Source organism: Ambystoma mexicanum, chromosome 9 (genome assembly GCF_040938575.1).
Source record: "Ambystoma mexicanum isolate Mex_15411 chromosome 9, UKY_AmexF1_1, whole genome shotgun sequence".
NCBI lineage: Eukaryota > Metazoa > Chordata > Amphibia > Caudata > Ambystomatidae > Ambystoma > Ambystoma mexicanum.
In genome coordinates this window covers 736,229,659-736,250,213 of record NC_090931.1, presented here as the reverse complement: position 1 = coordinate 736,250,213, position 20,555 = coordinate 736,229,659, and the positions used below count along the sequence as shown (strand labels likewise).

General features: G+C 44.4%; 1 protein-coding gene and 1 long non-coding RNA gene across 3 annotated transcripts in view; one reads left to right on the top strand and one right to left on the bottom strand.

Annotated features, from left to right (window-relative positions):
- Positions 1-20,555, top strand: part of LOC138488564 (uncharacterized) — a 178,572-nt gene that overhangs the window by 41,089 nt on the left and 116,928 nt on the right. The window lies entirely within an intron of this gene.
- ANKAR (ankyrin and armadillo repeat containing) overlaps positions 1-20,555 on the bottom strand; it is a 1,891,262-nt gene that overhangs the window by 1,808,870 nt on the left and 61,837 nt on the right. For both annotated transcript variants that reach the window (XM_069615641.1, XM_069615642.1), the window contains exon 2: positions 7,739-8,604. In XM_069615641.1, coding sequence (XP_069471742.1) covers positions 7,739-8,345 — 607 coding nt within the window. In that variant the 5' untranslated portion in view covers positions 8,346-8,604. The remainder of the gene's footprint in view (positions 1-7,738; positions 8,605-20,555) is intronic.

Here is a 20,555-nt window from a genome sequence, read left to right as displayed (position 1 = left end):
ACTCGTGATGAGGCCCTATGTAACTAAGGGTAAAATAAGCAAGACATGGTGGAATAAACAATTGCGAGGCAGACCATACCAACAACTTAAATGTCTCATAGTTCTCAGATTGGATTCTTCAGGAAGTGCCACCTCCACAGAGGCCTAAAAGGCCATGATAAACATTTTGAAGCACAGGAACTTTATCTGGAAGAAACCCTACAAGAGGACAACCAAGGGATCAGTTTGCTTAAGGGTACCCCAACCAAGAGATCCCCAGCATTCATTTATTTGCACCTGTCACAGATGGCACATGAATAACTCCCAAGATTCAAGGAAGGTCTAAGGGGTTTTATTGAACTATTTGTGGACCCAAGGGCCGTTCCTCTTTCTCTCGTTTCCCATGGAATATCCTCCCTTACCCAGGTGTCCATACCTCCAGGATTAGTGCTATGAATCGGTAACCCACTGCTGTTTGATAGCTGGCTTTTGCTAATGACAACTCTGTGAAAGCTACCTGTCTGATCTCCCTCCAGGACTTCCTAACATTCCCTACTGTAACTAAAAGTAAGTGTTCTAATGGGGTTAGAGATTGTGCATTGCATTTGCTTTGTTGGACTTAAGCGAGGTCACCCTCGCTCACCAATACTTCTCCCTCTCTACACTCACCCCTTCTTTTACTCATGCCAACAATCCTCTGTCCCTCTGTTTGACTCCTTCTAGGTCTTGCCTCCACCCTTTGATGTTACCACTCCTCCCACGTCACCTCACCACTCCTCCATCCTTCTACACTCCTCCATCCACTACTACTCAAATAAACGCCATCACTCTGTACCAACCATTTCTCATGTGCTACTTACACTACCTCCAACACATTTGCTACAGAAACGCGTACACTCACAATGCAGCATCCCTACACTCACTAAACCAATACCTCATCCTTTGAAAGAATCAGCTCCACTCTCCACTGCTTCTTCCTTCTGGTCAATTTTTCTGCCCCCTTCTCCCCCGTGGACCTCACCTGGATAACCTACACTTCCTGCTTCCTATCCGGTCCGATAGCATGACATCTGTGCAGAGCCTACTGACGCAGGTTTGAATCCCGGCAGGGCCAAACTCAGCCTTTCATCCTTCCGAGGTCGATAAATGAGCACCACACACCGTGGGTAGTAATAAGCAGCGCTCAGATACCTGAGGGTTCATAGCACTATATAAATGCAACATTATTATAATTATTATTATTATTATTATTATTCCTGTTCTTGGCTTAAATTTCCCGTGCTTTGTTTTCATTGGACAGCTTGCCCTGGCCAATCTGACTCTGCCTTCTCTTCAGGGCATGTATGTGCAATGATAATGCATAAGAAGGGGGTTATGCCCAGCCCGCTTTCTCCACACAGGCTTATATTGTTTCAAACATAATGGTGGAATGGGATAGTGTAAGGGAGGCATGGTATCGCAAGTATGACACAAGAGATACAAGTTTCAAAACCTTTATTACATTTTTCGGGGTTTGGAAAAACTCCTGCCTTTCCCTATAACTATGATGGGAGTAGTCTCTACCATCAAATAATAAAGAAACACAGTCCTAGTCAGTCTTTGTCAAATAAAAATGGCCTATACTAACAAAACCTGATGCCAGCCCTATCTCTTATACAAAAAGTGTGTAAAGGGGAATATGTATGCAAAGGAAAATCAGTGTTATGACATAAAGGATCAAGATGACTGAGTCCGCTCTCCTCCCCACGATGGACAGAACGGAGTAAGGCGGCCCCCGTAGACTGGATGACACACTCTGGCTCAGGTTCTCAAAACAAAGGCCGTTCAAAACATGGTTCGAGGCCCACCTGGCCTTCCATAAGACACTTATTTCAGCGTGTTAAAAGTTCTTTCAGAGTTCAACAAAAAGTTCACATAGGTCTCCCTCAGCCGGGCTCGGACCTCGCAATCACAGCACTTGCAGGGGTTCCCTTCCCCCATCTTAATTTACATTTGTTTAGGGGTTCCCTTCCCCTAATTTATAACACTTCCAGTCTCCCTCAGTCGGGCCCGGACCTTACATTGATGTCAAAGACATTCAAATGTGCGAGGCTTTTCCATAAACCTCTGCAGGATCACTTCAACTTTCCCTTCAGCTCACACTCCTGCATTATTTGCCCCCGTGGCTCTTGGTCTTAGTAGTTCATCACCATAAGCACAAATGTTCATAGAAATCTTTATCTCACAGCAATCACCTTTCAACTTCCCCTTTCGCCGGGGTCAATCTTGACCATTGTGCATTTCACAGTTTGTTCACTTTGTTGTTTTATTACAAGATATCATATACTTTGTGGAGACTTTTGAGTGGGCTACTTCCGTTCGCCGGACAACTCTGCTACTCTGTATCACTGGCTTCACCGTTATCTGTAATTTAAAGTTCACCACAGGTCTGCCTTCCTTCACATCTCATCCACACGCGTGCAGCCTTCAATTGTGAGATATATTTTTGCAACTTGAATCTTTCCTTAAAACACACAGGTCTTTCATGTCGCTCGCCAACTCCCCGGCTGTGTGCATTCCTTTCTTGCCTTTTCTTGTCTTTTCGGCTTTAATTCATGAGTCCAGGTTAATACGACAGACTTGGCCTCACCTCCCCAACTCTGTCGCTCACATGGGAGGATCGCTGGCGTTCCTGAAACACAATGCAGACTTCTTGTTTGGAATTTGTCCTTCTCCTTGTATCTTTCACGGCTCTTCAGAGCCTCCTCAGCCACCTTGATCCTCACAAGAGGGAACACTTCCCTAGCTGCTGCTGCTTCCCGCTGCGTGAACTCTGCACAACAAAATATTATTGGGTAAGCGTCTTGTCAACACAATTCCTGATGCGCGACCTCTGCAATTGGGAGAGCCACAGGCGAAGACTCCCCCAAGACAGGCCATGACTCTTGGCGATTCTGTGTTCCCGCGTCTTCTCTGGCCTCAGGCTTCCCTCTCAACTGCAACCACGACTGGTGCTGTTTCTTCCTCTTCCACAGTTCGGCTTCTCCTCCTCCTTCGACCTACACTTCTATGCCTGCACTTAAGGGGGCTTTTTAAGCCTCCCAGTCCCTTTCAGGTGTAGGTCATTTACACCAATTAAGAGATCACTCCCACTCTAGTGTTTCTCTGCATCCCTCTTCCCTGTCCCAGTACTGAGGGAATTATGGGATTTGAAGTCCCTGGCAACAAAGTAGGTTTTCTAATTCTTTGTGTTTTGTTAGTTTGCCTTCTGTATTCTACAACATGTATTGCAGAAATATATCAGTTTGGTTTGAAATGAGAACTAAGGTGCTGTAAACTTTTGGTGATTATTATTTACAGACTTCTGTCCATTTCCTTCTTTTGAGTTAGGGAAGTACTTGCTTTATGGGTTTGAGATTGGGGTTTATTCACCTTTTTAGCACAGGGGCTTTGCCTGATTTTACCCACAATTAGGTGTTCACCCAGCGGAACAGGTAGATTATTTTGGCAACAGGCGATTAGGTATTTTGGCATTTGTACTACTTCTTCCTTAGGGGAAGATAAATACCGTGTCTCGCCCCATGGATTCCACTTACCTTCCTGAGCCTTTTCTCCTCCCAGGTGATCCTCCCGCAGAGCACCACCCCCAAGGTCAGGATCAGGAAGAGTCTGCCTTTCCTTGGTCGTCTGGGAGGAGACTTTAGGCAGAGAAGAGGGAGACTGAGAGTAAAGAGGCTAACCCTTACATATCTCATTGAACATGAACATGTCCCGTTAATCGGGTCAGGCAAAGTCAGGAACTTGACTTGAAGTGCATACACCTGATTCCAATTAGCTCTCCTCACACGGATAAAAGGTCAGAACATGGAGACACACTCTGAGCAAGGTGGAACACGAGCGAGAGCAGACCTTCCGGAGCGAAGGTGAACCTACTGGAGCAGAGCGACGAGGGACCAGAGCAAAGGGTAAAGAACCACAGGAGTTCCCTGCAGAAGGTTGCTGCTTCCAACAGGCCATGAAAGACACGTGGAGAAGGCCAAACCCCAGACAAGAAGACTGCATTGTGTTTCAAGGATGCCAGTGAACCTACCGGGTGAACAACAGAGTTGGGTAGGTGAGGCCAAGCCTGTGGTATTAAACTTGAGTCGTGAAACTCCAAATGACAAGAAAGAAATGTACACAGCAGGTGAGTTGGCAAGCGACGTGAAAGGCCGGTGTGTGGTAAAGAGAGATTGAAGTTGAAACAATATATCACATAATTGAAGGCTGCACGCGGGTGGATGAGATGTGAAGAAAGGCAGACCTGTGATGAACTTTGAATTACCGATTGCTGTGAAACCAGCGATACTGAGTAGCAGAGTGGTCCGGCGAAAGGAAGTTTCCCATTCAAATGTCCCCGTGAAAGGTGAAAAGGTTTTGTTATAAAGCAAGAAACTGAATGAACTACAAAAAGCAAAGTGATCAAAATTAACCCCAGGAAAAGGGGGATTAAAAAGGTGAACGTTGAACTTTTGTGTTTATGAAATCGAACTACCCAGACCAAGAGACACTGAGGCAAATAACGCAAGAGTGTGAATTGGAAAGAAAGTCGAAGTGGTCCTGCGGAGGTCTATAGCAAAAGCCACGCACATTCCAAAGTCTTCGACATTTGAAGAAGGTCCGAGCCCGACTGAGGGAGACCGGAAGTGTCATAAGTTAGAGGAAGGGAAGCCCTAAAGGATGTGAATTAATCTTGGGACTGGTGTCCTAGCAATTGTTGTGTTTGAAAGGTTCGAGCCTGACTGAGGGAGACCTACCTGAACATTGTGCTTTGAAAGGTCTGAGCCCAACTGAGGGAGACCGGCGTGAACTTTGTGTTGAACTGTGTTTTGAAAGATGGAAACAGAGACTAACATGGATGGCCAGGCAGGCCTCGATCCACGTTTTTGAACTGCCTTTGTTTTGAGAGCCTGAGTGTGTCATCCTGTCTGTAGAGACCGCCTTGCTCCGTGCAATGTGGGGAGGAGAGCTGACTCAATCACATTTATTCTTTATATTCTAACACTGATTTTCCTTTGCACACATATTCTCCTTTATACACTTTTTGTACAAGAGATAGGGCAGGCATTAGGTTTTGTTAGTATAGGCCATTTTGATTTGACGGACTAAACTAGGACTGTTTGTTACATGTGTTATGTGTTCCTGGTATCTCCCTTGGAGTGATTTAGATTTTATTATCTTGTCATACATTCATTTGCCTTTCAAATTTCTTTCAAGTTGGTATGGGAGAAATGTACCCCATGTCGACATGCCTTACAGTGCAGCAGCTCCCTTGCAAGGCATATTTATAGGTGATGTGATTGTTGTCACTGATTTGTTGTTGATTAATAGGGGTTTATCCCAAAATAGTGCACATTCGGCCTGGTATAAAATATCGAATCCCATAATACGGAACGAGAGGTGCAAGGGTTGCGGGGGTACCCCCCGCTCCCATAGTTCGGTATTATGGGCTGTGGGGGGTGTCTCCCGTATACATTAGATGCACAGCTGGGACAAACAACCGAAATCCAAAGAGCTTGAATTATAAAATGCGAACAAGTGGGCTTTGCAATTTTGTAATTAGAGTTTTTTTGTATTCTATGACATAGATCTGATTAATAGATGTGAGTGGTGGTGTAACTGCTTGCAGGCTTGTTTGTTAACTGCGCAACAGTTTCTTTTTGCTTACTTGGTTATGTGTGGGTGTTTTTTCCTGATGTGAGCGTTTCAAGGAGCACTGAGAGATCTGTGTGGAGGACGATAGTTCGAGTTCTCTGTGTTGCTGTTGGGAGATCTATGAGCATTTTGCATGGTGCGTGTGAGAAGCTGCTCTTTCCTGTTTGTGAGAATCTGCTCTTTCCTTTTTGTTCATTGTTAAAAGAAGGGGTGCATATAGTATCCTAAATTCTTCTGCATGCAGAATTAATGTGGAATGTTGGTGTGTGATGTTAGCTGTTCGTGTTGACAGTGTTCCAAGAGTGTTGGGGCAGATGGAGTTATGAATGATCTAGTGGGTTGCTTATGCTGGAGTCTCCTACTTATGCCTTCTTACTCCTACCTATGTACATCGGTACATCTTGCTGAAAAAAGAAACCAATTCTACAACTACCGAGTACTGCCTATTTCCTGTGCTGCCTCACTACTTACCCATGCTGCACCTCACTGATGAGGCCCAACAAGGCCGAAACATGTCTGGGGTTGCTTGCGTTTCCATGCAAGGGGACCAGGCCTGTCAGAGCTGCTCCCATTGGTGGTAGTACCTGGCTGATTTGCATATGGCTGGACGCCTTTTACAATGGCGCACACAGGCTAAAAAACTGTGGTGTGGAAGGTGGCCCAGAGCGGTGGCAATGGTTCTGATTAATTCAAAACAGCCCACCCATTATTTAATTTGGTTTCACTAGTTACCCTTGGCAGAATACTTTAAGAACTATTGTCAGGTACTATTGGGGAAGACAAAGGGGATTACAATACCAGAAAACATTAGCGGGAGGTGAGAGGGGAGGACAGCGAGAAGTTGGACACGACAAAAGAGAGAAATCCTTGCAGAGACTTGTTTAGAGAAAGACCATTGTGTGGGGAAGGTTTGTAGGTACAAAGAGAGGGAAGAGGGATGGAAGAGTGAAGAGCCTTACAGTGAGAGGACTCTTCAAGAGAGGAAGAAATGTAGACAAGAGGAGATGGAGAACTTACTAAGGCGACAACTTGGAAAAAGAGAAAGTCCATTGAGAGGGGGAGTTTGTATGTATGTATGTATGCACGAGGAGAATGAATGTTACCATCTTGGGACAGAGGAAGGAGAGGAACTGACAGGGGGAAGACTTTGAATAGACACAAGGAGAGTCCATCACCCTTCAGTGAGAGCTAAGGGGGGAGCCTAGGAGCAGGCAAGGTGATGAACAGAACAAGGGTGTCTATCAAAGATCCAAGAAGGGTGTGAGCGAGAACAGGACCAAGCTTCTCAGGCCAACACTAGCAAGAACAACCAAACTCCCCTAAACCGAGACTTGGATAAACATACATGTCTCACCTGATGACTGCCTCTGGCTGATACTTCAATTGTCATTATGTAGACACTGCTGGTATTCAATTTGAGAGGTATCCTAGTACTGCCTATTTTCTTCACAATCGTAAATATAAAACACAAAACTAAATTTTGTTTGTCAGCCTCTATTGCTGATAGTACAAGTGATGAGGTGGTGAGTCCACAGTCCAAACAGTGGTTCCTCACTACACTACTCTCTTTGTTGCATTCTGCTTGAAGGCCCTTCCCTGAAGCAAGCACATTGACACAAGACCTTTTCATTAGATACTCTATGAAAAACCTAAGCCACAAAGCCAACTGCCTGCACTGAATTTCTTGAAATGATGTTCAGCACATTGTTGAAAATGAGAATAATTACAAAATGGGAACAAAACATTCACACAAGAAACTCATAAAATGGAAAGGAGACCTTTGTCACTTGCATGCAACTTTAATGCATGGTCTTTTGTACTTAAATGGCTTTCTATAGTTTTAAAAATGCAAATATTTTAGCGTTATGGAAAAGTAAAGTCGTATTACAAAAAGCAAATAAATAGTGAATTTGACCCCAACTTAGACAAGTATTTGATTAGGTTAATTATAAAATTGCAACATTCCTTAAAAAAATAAAGATTTTGTCACTGCTCCAAAACCAATTGAAAGAACTTAACACTTTTAAAATGAACATTCAAGAGAATAATAACGAGAATACATTTTTCTTAATCAACATGTTCTCACCTGCTGAAGAAAACTCTTCAAAAATATCCCTTTTTGTTTGGGGTGTCCCTTCCGGATCAATATCCAGGCTTGTGCGCCAAATCTCAGAGAACCGTATTCTTTTCTCTCTAGGCATGTAGACTCCATGCCAGAGTGCTTTCATCATGTAGTCAACGTTGATTAACATCTGTCCCACTCTGGTGTCATAGTACGCCGGTGGAAGGTGACAGAAAGTGCTGCGATCGTAATTAGACTCTAGGTTGATGGAAGGAATCTGGTTAAAACAGAAAATGCCAATGGTCAGCTCTCGCAGAATCTGATGGACCTCTCTGCTGTCCAGAGGTGCATCTGGCACAACCGGTACCAACACATTGATACTGCTTCCATTAATGTCCTTCAGCTGACTTGTTAGTCCAATAGACATATTTACTGGTCCCCGAGTGAAATCCTTGGTGACCAGCCAGCTGGAAGATGTGACAGCCAGCAATTCCTGTACTTCACTATGGCAATATTTTTCAAAAAAGGCATTTGCGTTTCTCTGTGCCACCATTTTAGAAATGTTACCCACATCTTGAAGAACATCTTTAAGCTGAGTATTATCAACTGGTAGTCGGTCTGTAGTCAACATTTTTCAAACTGTTATGTTCTTCTATTCAATAGTTCTAATAACCATAGATACATTGTACTAGGCTAATGTCAGGACGGCATGATCGCCATCAGAATCTTCTCATGTCTTCTGCTTTGACTTCTTCCTCCTAATCTTGACATTTTCCATCATAATATTATCACTGTGATGTCAGAAGCAGAGTTACAGAATTGTTACCTAACAATTGGCATTTCAGGACTGAAGAATTTGTCCTTCGTGTTGTTTGCCTTACTTGTTCATCCTACAGAAGATTAAGAGAGAAATACCATATTATGAGTGCAAAGCAAAACAGGTTAAAAAGGTATCTTTGACTTGGTTTCATGCAAAACGAAGTTGTTAATATTATAATTTTTCTGCTTGACTTTACAGTGCAAACGTGTTGTATTAGGCAGTCTCAGTATACATGTATCTATATTAGTGAATTTAATTTCAGCAATGAATGGTAAACACCTAGATAGTATGCCACTTTTGAGACTAACTTTCTGGAAGTTGGTTGAGGTCATTGTTGTAATGTTCTTCTCCTCATCCCAGTTCTTACAATTTGAACCTTCTGCCTCATGAGACAGTAATCTTCAGTAGTTTTCCTCCAATAAGCACCCTGGTTAGGGTGGCCCCAACCTCTCCCCTGAAGCAGAGTGGTGATAAGGGCCACCTCCACCAAACACCACCCTGCCCAATATCCAAATAGCAGAACTTCCCAATTACTCCCAGGGCAGGGGAAGAGGTTCCAAGATTGGGACAAGGAAGAGAAGAGCTCAAAATAATAGGATTACCGGTAAGTAATCCGAACATTATCTCTTTGTCCCTTTTACTCATCCTAGTCCTTACACTATGAAGAAATACCCAGTAAAAAACGGGGTTGGGGGAGCTGCAACTGACATCACAGTGGCAACTACACCTCTGCACTGTAACAAATCAAAGTGTAATGACATATTGAAGTGACTACATGAGGGCGCAATAGAAGATGCAATTCAGAACATGTTTTGTAGCACCTCACAGGCATCAAAACCAACCCCAACTACCACTGTGACCTCACAGGGTTGTCAGTGAAATGAGCTGGCAATGATCCCATAGAAGAATTTTAAGAATTTTACAGCACCCTACCATGATGAACATGGTATATACTGGCAAAAGAGTATTCACGACATCCGAACCACAACACTGAACAAAACACCAAAGATTGCAACACTAAACAAAAGTCTCCACTACTAGACTTCTTCTCCCCTAGGCACCTAATCATTTATCACATACAAAATTCTTGAGTCTGATTGGAGCTGTCCTGCTTCTGCCTGAGCCAGTCACCATCCACACAGACATGGTAAGCCTCCTCATCACACACAGGCTTACACATTGAGCAGTCTCCTCTAACCTGGCAATGGGCAGCTGCAACCTCCCCTCCAACACACTACACTCCCTTACTCACGTGATCCGTCCACCAAGCACCTTAGGCATCATGCATGCAAATACATTTGGTGCTCTACACTGATCGGTCATCCAGAATAACAAAGGGCTCCTGACTTGACCCTGATCTACCCAGGTTGGTATGAAGCTATATAACAAAATGATCAGGGTGACTGAACTCAATGTCACTCATAACATTGACCCTACACAAAGAAAAACATTGCTCTAGGTTGAAGTATGAACAATTTGCTAATTTGCCTATTTATTTTTATGCATGATACGTCATTTTCAAAATTGTTCTTCAGAGCAGGACATGAATTGATATCAAAACAATATCTGCAAGCAGTACATTGATATTTTGTCCAGTTACATTAACTGGAGTCGGGTGTGGATAAACATGTAAAATCCCTTACAGAATCTAAGGATTTCAGTGAACAAGTAACATGTGAATATAGTACACAACAGTACACTACTGTGTTTCGGCCATTAATCAGCTGATCCATAAAGCTGGCAAGTGGTTGGCCTTCATCAGGACGGGAAACAAGTTGGATTGAAGGTGTCCTACTGCTCTTGTATAGTCAATTTTTCACGGCGTAATTGAAAAATGGTCAAAGACTCCTGTTAAATCTAGAAGAGTATGGCCAAATTCCTGGTGTTTCTTATGTACCCGGATCCCCTGTGAGGAAATTGTGTGGGGTACAGATCTCAAAGTCCTATTGATGGATGTTTGGATACAAATTTGCGGTGTCAGTTATTAGGCCGGAGGGGATCCCATTACTCTGATTATTTGGAACATTGGTGTGAATAAACCCCCCGATGCAAAGTCTGCAGGGTCCGCGCGGTGCTGCAGCGTGTCAGAACACTCACAGCGAGTCCGCTGCAGCACCAATATACAGGTAAAAAACTTCCCAAAAAGGAAGGAAACAACCTGGACGTGCGAGGACTGGAGCTCCGATGCGATGATATACACGAAGGAGTCCGAAAGATGAAAACAAGGCAGAGCTCCAATAAAGGGAGGTCTGGGAATTGAGGGAATGACCTGAATGAAATGAGAGCCAGTAAAGGAAGGTCCAGAATCAAGGAAAAGACCAGGATAATGGCAAACCGGTACAAAGGAAACTGAAAGGGAGTTCAAGTTTAGAAAGGCAAGGGAATGCAAACATGTGATGAGCGAGCTAACCATATCTAGCGTTGAGACGCAAGGTTTCAAGCACGGCGTATACAGTTATGAATGAAGAAATCAGGAACAACGCTGAGCCTTGGACAGAGAAAAGAACAAATAGAGCGCAATTGCTGCATACGTGCAGCACAGAGGGGTGCCATCTTGGAATGGAAAATGGCTCCAGATAAGCGCAGGGTCACTCAGCATGACGACCAAAGCGACCACGGGTGGTAGATAATGGCAGTCTGCTCTCCAGTGACACAGAGCCAGTCCAGAGGTCACAGGTACCTATTTGACAGCTGCTGTGACAGCAAAGTCACTTCAGCACGAAGGCTGCACTTAAAGTCTGCACCTCTGTTCCAAAACCACATAGTCATGAGGATTTACTATTCTGGTGGCAGCTTAATCTTTAAACATAAAGCCCACCTGAGCTTATGGTATGCGGATACGTATTCAAATAACTATAAGAAGCCACATCAGATTGCCATCATACATGTTCCAGTACTGTGAGCCCAGGCCAGTTATGGAAAGATTGTGTTTATTCAGGTCAGACAGCCCGGCCCTGCCAACTTGCAGGGCTGGAGACTGAATGACTATGCCTCTCCTTTGATCCTTTGTGAGGTCTGGTAACACATCTCTCCAGCAGGACAGCCTCCCAGCAGTAGCTGCCCTCGGAAACAGAAACCAAAGGGCATACCCATCTCAAATAGACTAGCCTCACGCCAGGGTGCTACATACAACAGGCCTTTGATGCTATGGAAAAGCGGAGGGTCAGAGTTCGTAGAGACAGAGAGAGCTCAGCATAGTTGGATGATAATTCTACCATCTTTGTTTCTCTCTGTACCACTGTTCCCTTCCTGTCTTTTCCACTTCCTTTAGCATACAGCACTTCGGCTATGATGTCAAAGGGCAAATACCACTTGTCACAAGGAAAGGGGTTGTACCCTAAACAGGGAGTTTATCACTCCTTTTTGGATTCACTTTTGAACAAACACTTAAAGAAGAGATCATTGGACTACTGTTGGCAGAGTTGACATTCCTAAACCCTCTGCCAGTGAGGTGAAGACTGAGTGTACAAGGCAGAGGCACACTCTGCTCCCTAACCACCCCCAGGGGACATTTGGGATGACATGCTGCTAGTAGAAGACCTGCCTCTCTGCAAGCCACACTGGTACCCAGGACCTCACTGTGCTGAAGAACCCCTGACGGTGTGTGCCAGCCTCCCCTGTGTTTGGTAGCCCGAGAACAAGGACCAATCTTGTTGCTGAGCCCCTGGATTGAGACTCACAGCACCTGAGCACCAGGACAGCCAGACTCCATGTGTTTTGCTGTTGAACCGCTGCGAGCCGTGAATCACGCCTGTTTGACCCTGTTGAAACAACAGGACCCTCCTAAGCTGGCTTTGAGCCACTATACTGTATTCTCGAACTAGCTTGCCGCCACATTGTGCAAGCTGTGCTCTTTGTTGTCTCGGTTCGTACTTGAAGCTCATTGTTGCACCTTCCTCGTTCAACCCCCTTTCTGAACCGCCTGCATCTTCATTGATGATACACATTGACAGTCGGACCGAACCTGGAGGCCTGATCGAACAGCCATGCTTGAACTCCCCATCCAGCCACCAGCATCTTCGGCATCAAACCAACTGCCAAACTGACCCTGTTAGTACTTGCAATCTGATCTTGAATAAACGCTGCTTTGAACTGCAACATACTTCAGCCCAACCAAGGCTTGACACCTGCTACCCCAGTCTGGAACAACACGACTGCCGCATTCGAGCCTGTTTCAAACTGCATGAACAGCACTGAGAAGCCTGGTTCGAACCATCAAGAACAAAAGGTATGATAGACTGCTAATTGTCACCGTGATCCATTTCTGGACACTAGAGACTGCTTAGTTCACCTTTAATATCTTGTTCACGAACGAACATATCCTTTTTGAAGAACATTTAGTTTTTTGATTACCTTTCACCCCCACTTCATTACCCAGTGTGCTGCATCGTTCTGTCTTTGTATATTCTGTGGTCTTTCGAGATGGGTGGGTTTTGTAGTGTATTCCATTTTGTTATTTTTGCATATGGCATGTTTAATTAAAGAATACCTGTGTTTATACAGCTTTGATTGGACATTCCTTTATATTGGAATGTTATACTTCTCTGTGTGAGTCACTACTGGATCACAGTCTCACTCCTTTTAAGAGTATAGCCTTCCCTCCGCCCATGTAACCACAAAAGGCAAATGAGGTATGTATAATCTCTTAACAGTGTCTGTTTCATCATTTTGATTGGGATCACTCTGGTTTTGTAGAAGTGTGAGGGCTGAGTAGGCAGTTTATCCACTACTCATCCTTGTACTCCTGTGGGGCACGGCTCATTCTGTCACAATGGCAACACAGAGTTCAGCCCATGTATTGGCATAACATATGTGAGCGGTTGTTGTTCGGTTGGGACCACATATGGAATCCCGCACAGACATGTTCGACACTGCCAATCCCTCTCAATCACAGCAGACCTCTTTTCAGGATCTCCCAAAGTCCTTGAACAAAGACAATTAGTCAGTATTCCCCATCGAGCCATTGGGCAAACACTGCCCCCACCTCAACCGCACTAGTATCTTGCACTTCGTATACCCGCCACACAATTGTATGCTAAATGGAAGGAACTATGGTACTGTGTATAATGCTCTTATATCAACACACGAGCATTATACTTGTAATTTTGCCACACATAATGCTAGAACCGTGCAGATACAGAAAGTGCATTTGAAACTACGACTCCCACAATGCATAGTTGGTAGGTGACTAAAATCGCATGTAATTACATGGCGAAGTTGCAAAGAGATGGGTTGTCCATGAGTAAGCAGGACCTTACATATTTAGAAAGCGTAATTGAAACTACAACTCCCATAATTCGTAGTTGTCATGTGACCAGATCACATGATAATATATAGCCTAGTTACTAGGAAACGGGTTGACTTGGAACAAGCAGGAAGGAGGAGAAACAGACTCGCGGACAGCAGAGGACATAACTCAGGTACAGCACTGAGCTTTTTGTACTTGGGGAATAACTCAAATAATCAAAACGCTGAGCACAGCGTTAACTCGATTGACCAACACGCTGAGCATAGCGCTAACACATAGTATCTCTCAATAGGTAGATACACCAACAGTGAGCCCGACACCGACAGTGATCCCGCGATACGATGGAAGAAATAAAGAGGACAGAGACGCATTGTTAGGCAGAAACCTGTGCAGTTCCCTTAGGGACCACTGCAAAAGATTTAGGACTACAGGTGGTTGGCAGTAAACCCAATTGGTAGCAGTCTGTACCACCCAAATTTACCTGGTAGCTGTGGCTGAGCAGTCAGACTTCTCTCAGGATGAGTTAGGCAGTATGCAGAGTATACACAATAGGTACAGAGACACAGTAGTACAAGCAAACACTGACTGGAGCTTTGGTATAAACGTATATAATTATTTATTTAAAGACACACTTGTAATTTACACTAGCACAAAAAAAGGTAAGTAAATTCACACAGTCACTATTACTAGATGTACATCCCTTAGTCCTTATTAGACAAGTCTTAGTTAACACCACTTATTTCCAGACAGAGGTGAGCGCTTAACTAAAGATGGCACTCCAATAAGTTAAGAAAAAGGGAGGGGAAAGGCAGAAATTAGGAAAAGCACACAACACAATACTTTAGAAGCACCCAGCAAGGCAGGAAAGTCAAGTCTACTTGTGAGCAAAAAGTTCAGAGGCCAGGCTCCCTCTTTGAGAGAACAGAGCACCAATACGCCCAAGATTACACAGTTTTAAAAGTCTTGAAAAGTCTTGCAGGGAGTTCAGAAAAGAATTAAGTCAGCTCAGAAAAGTTCAGTTAGCCAGCCTAGGGCCAACCCAAGTGGTAAGTGGAAGCTTTAAGAGTCACCCCACACAGACCGTTGCGAGGGAGGTCGGGCAGACACAGTACCTTCAAAGTGGAGATGATCCTCCTGCGGGGGCAGTTGTTCCTGGCAACAGGTGCAAGTCACGGCGTCGTCCAGAGGAAGAGATGGTCTCGATGTGGAGGAAAGCTGAAGGTCGTTGCACTGCCAGGGAAGAAACCAGCCGCAGAGTTCTCAGGTTAAAAGGTAAGACCCTTTTATTTGCGGTGGTGGAAAAACTGTGGTATCCCGGTTGCCGGGGTGCTTGGCACAGGCAAGGCGGCCATGAGATGATCCGGGAAGGCGAAAAGACGGGCAAACTGGTTACCCCCACCAGTCAAAGGAAGAAGACTCTCCGGACTGGGGATCTCCTCTGTCGTCGGGAAAAGTGGTGAGACGGTTCAGCAGGGCTCCACCGGTGGTGTCGTCGTTGCAGGTCGGCTCAGCTTCTCCCTCTTTGGTTTCTTTAGGTCCTGTGGCGACTTCTGAAGTTTCAGTCCCCAAAGCCCTGCTGTTATGCAGCAAACCCCCATTTATTCAGCCTAGCTGTCAAACATGCTAAGTGGTAAGCCGGGCGGCTCACCACTTGGGCCAATCACACAAGAGAGCGACTTGAGTTGCCAAGGCAACTCAGTCCAGGGTGCCTAAACCCCCTCCCATACCCACTCTGGTACCCAGACAGAGTGGCACCACTTTTGGAGGCTTCTGTGGAGAAGCCCGCCAAAAAGTGGAACAAAGGGCTCGACTTGGGTTGGAGTCACAGAAGCCAACACAAAACGCCATTTTGGAACCGAGTTTCGGCAAAAAATACCAACCGGTGAGTTTATATTAATTTAATAAACCAGCGGTATGTTCGAGGCTATATTAAAAAGTGGTAGCCTCGAACAATGGGAAAATCCCATAGGAAAATATTTGTGGTCGAATATAAAAAGGTAGTATCCCTGCCACCAGCCAAAATTCGATCAGGGGGGATGGAGACGTGCCCCCTCGAACAACAGACCCCAGGGCAATCAAATTGCCCCGATCAGTACGTCCACAATATGATGGTTTGTACTGGTTTCTGTTCATAATTGTGGACTAGTAAAGCCAATGGTGACTTTACATGCCCTGGGAGACAGTAGTCAATCCCAGGGTATGGAGTCTATGTTTGGGGGTCACTATGACACCCCTGGGTTACTGCACGGAGGGTGCTGTGTAACCTACATATCAAAAACACATGAAACCCTATGGGGTAAAGGACCCCATAGCCCATAGAACTCATACAAAGACAAAGCAACACCTCAAATCATGTCTTAAGAGTGGGAGGAAAAGAGTCTCACTCTTGGCAGGAGAGAAAAGAATAAACCCCAAAAATCCAGCAAAGCTGCTGGGGGACTCACTAGGTTTGGGAAATTAGCCTTTACAGAGAATTCTCCCCAACACGCATGCGGCTGGAAACAGTCTCCATCACAGGTAAAAATATGATGTATAGTTACATTAACCTAAAATGGAATTATTTAAGAAAATGGAAATGCAATACATTGCACTAATTCGATTAATTATCGATACAGGGAGGAAACTAGAACTGACCATGGCACACTTCCATAAATACTGAAGGTGACCCCATGTCAAGTATAAACCGGTGAGTTTCCTAGACAACGTTACCAGTACTGTCTGGTGAGTGCATGAAACACGTATAATTACAGTGTACATACTTACCTTTTAGGCCACCCACTTTCAGGACTCCATACTGAATATTCGATTTGAAATCTGGAACAGGCTTGCACTTCAAATTGGTGAATAGATGAACATACAGGTACAGTTTGGCACCATTCAGAGTTATAGATAACTATCTATCGCCTCATCATATTATTAATACATACATTATACTATTCACAGATGACTACTAATGAAATGGGAATTATGAAAAGATGACGTTTCCATTATCTCACAACGGAATAGTTGTTACAAGAAAAATCCTGGGGATATACTTATCAAAAAGGATATGTTGTTCTCACTCTATATTGAATAATTGTTTTGACTTTACAACGAAGAACTGTGTAAACCATTGACTATGTAATAGTTAGAAATAAGTTGCTGCTCCTGAAGAAGAGAGGCAAATCTCTCGAAACGCGTTGAGCTCATTAGTAACTACTATTTTTTTTAAATTGGTTTGAATTTTTTTAAATTCGTTTGAATTGTTTTGAATTTTGTTGAACTGTTTTGAATTTGTTCAAAAAACTGCTCTTGACTATTTGTTAAGTTGTATTTAAGCTATTGAGTGAATAGACCTCAAAGAAATGATAATATTATTTTTGTGGAATACTGAAAAATACTGTAAGTAAAACCATCTGAACTTTAATTGTGAAAATGTGTTGATTAAACTTTACATTCAGAGTTCATTTACTCTGACTGCTGCCAAATAACTTTGGAAATACCTAGACAACTTATATTGGAAACTGCCAAAAATACCGAGATCTGTTTGTAAAGCTTGCTTTCCACTATTGAATGGTGTGCAGGGGACGGGAGTTCCTATTACCGATAGGAACTTCATTTTTTTCATATTGTTGTTGACTTCTTGATACCAGAGTCATTTTTTTCTCCCTGGCACCCAGAAAAAACTGATTAGTATAAGGGTCAGTGGATCAGAAAAACAAGGAATATTTGAAGTACTTTGTATAGAACATGTATAAGATAGGGTGTGCTTTCCCTGCTCTTTTCACTGTGGAAAACACTGTAGTGGAAACAGGTAGAAATGTGTGGCAGTTGAAACAGATGCTTCTGCGTGTTGCAGTGTGTTTTCAAGAGCGCAACAGAAAGCACACACGTGTTTGAAACTTGTTACAACACATTAATTTATCATGTACTAAGCATGTATGACATGACAAATGTATATATGTCGATTTGTTTGTTTTTTGACAGAGGTATACCATACTCTTTTTACATGTGTTTCTAATTAAAGTTTGTTTTATCTGTATTTTTTGAGATTATTAGCGTGATCTTCTTTAGCTAGTCTAAACAAGTACTAGTTGTTTTGCCTAGGTCTGTATCACACCCCCTTTGTGTGTTTAAGGAAGGGGTAGCCTGTGTTCTGTTCCCCTTTTCTCATATATATGTGCCCTCCTGAACCAGGCCCCCGTTAACAAAAAAGAGGGCTATCACCCCACTCTTTTTTTCTCCACCATCTCCAATCACACATCCAAAACTTTACTATCTCCAACCAGCGACCTCACCGGCGGAACCAAACATGCACACCTGGCACCTCACTTCTGCTGCTCTATGGCGTCTGAAATATACTCCACAACCATTCTTTACAGGTCACCACCATCTACCAGATACAAAGTCAAAATTGCAATAGGGGCGTGGGTTTCCTCAAGTACTTGGCTCTTCAATGCATGGCCTACTGCCTTTGGCCATTCACCCAATAGGCTAGGCCTTCAACACAGGAACCGCAACGTAATGCCACTATGCATGTGACCATATCACCAATTACCCCTATCCACATACACACCACTTCCACCAGCACCCTTACCCAACCTGTACACGCAGCCACCAATCACATACTGAACCTCTGCATTGCACCCAATCACGAAAACAGGCCGCAATCCGAATAATCTACAAACATACCACAACCTCCACCACCCCTACCCACACCCATTCACAAAGTATTGTGTCACTACCAACCTACCTGCACATTTTTCACCACATTGGCCCTACTTCAATAATTCAGCACACACAATAGTTACCAAGCACAGTGAAGGTGCACTTCTACCATATCCTCTTCCATACTAACAGTATGCAAACCCAAAACCCAGTTCCCATACTGCATTACTTTTCACAGCCCCATCGCCAAGTTCACATCAAAAACGTTACCTGCAAAACCAAACATGTACGCACAGCAGCTCACTTCTCCTACTCTATTGCGTCTGAAATGTGCTCTACACCCAAAATGTACAGGTCACCACCCGCTAACTGGTGCACAATCCAAAATGCAGTACTGCCGAGTGTATTGGAAACTTCTAACCTCTTGAGTGCCTAGGCCTTCAACACTCTCACTGCTGCAAAATGGTACCATCCATTGCACCATGTCACCAACTTCGACTATCCACATACACAGCACTACCACCACCACTCCTACCCAACCTGCGCACCGCCATGATACTATGTAGCAACAAATTGCACCACTTGCCATAATGTACAAAGAGAACTCTCTTCTGCACCCCTCTACACTTTCAATCACATACCATGGCCGACCCCAGAAAGAAAACACTCTCTCCTGCACCCCTCTGCACTTTTATTCACATACCATGGCCGTCCCCACTTCCATTCCCAAACTATTGCGTCACTGCCAAGGTACCCATAATCGGTTCGCAACACTGCCCTAGCCTCTTGAGTGCATGGCTTTCGGCCTACGTCCTTCGGCCATGCACCCAACAGTCTAGGCCTACAACACGGTCACTGTTACAGAATGGCACCATCCATTGCACCATGTCACCAACTTCGACTACCCACATACAGAGCACTTCCACCAGCACACCCACCCAACCTGGGCACAGGCATGTAACTATGTAGCAACAAATTGCACCAGTTACCATAATGTAGAAAGAACACTCTCTCCTGCACCCCTCTACACTTTCATTCACATACCATGGCCGTCCCCACTTCCATTCCCAAACTATTGTGTCACTGCCAAACTACCCACAATCGGTTCGCAACCTATGTCATGTGCACTTCATTCCCCTTCAAAAATTGCTATACCACCACTCACCACATAAAGAGGTCTGCGCAAACAGGTTGCAGCACAAGCTATTGGGCTGTTACGACACCTGCCTCCAATCACCACACAAAGTACCTATGTCACACGAACCACTTCTCACTCCCCCACCCGTTCCTTTATTGCCACCAACGCATTCCGTACGGTACATTTTCCAGACCCTTCCGCCGCCGCACTGTCGTCCGATACACCATGGCGGCTTTCCCAAAAATTGTTGACGCACACCATGCTTCCCTGCAGCCGCATCCAAACTTCTCCGACAGCATGCTGTACCACCATCCAATGACACTTCTGCACGCGTAGCGAACAGGGAAATGGGTCCGCAGAGCGTACCCAGAGATCACTAATTTTTTGGGACGTACATTTCAGTTCTTTGCAACAAAAGGAGTGGTCGGATTTCCACCAAACACACAAGCACGCTTTCTGACCCAAGCCCCCGCTCCTGCCGCAAATTTGGTGAAAATCTGTCCAGCCGTTTGGGCTGTAGCCGTACGCAAATTTTTTCCCCATTGAGTCTATGGAAAAAAAAATGTGGGATCCCCCTATAACTTTGCCCCCCCCCGCACAAAATCTCTCCCAACTTGGAGCCGGCCATATACTTTTTTTGCAAAGTTTGATGAGGATTGCTCCAGGGGGAGCGAAGTTATAATCCGCCGAAAAAGTGCTCTTCCTATGAGTTTAGCAACTTAACCATAACTACACGGCTCCTACCGTGGGCCATGTAATATATATATCAAAAAACTGATCAGGGCAAGCATGGATATGGTGTGACCCACTTATTTAATACATTTATTATATCAACACCCAACAAATTAATTAATTAGCAAGCGTCCCTAGACTCATCGCCAGTCCAGGGATGCTCGCCATACCCGTGAGTTGGTTTGTGCCCACTGGCTGCCCAGCGATCCTTTACGCCCAATTGGCGGGCTTCACAGAGCCCAAACGAAGTGGAGTT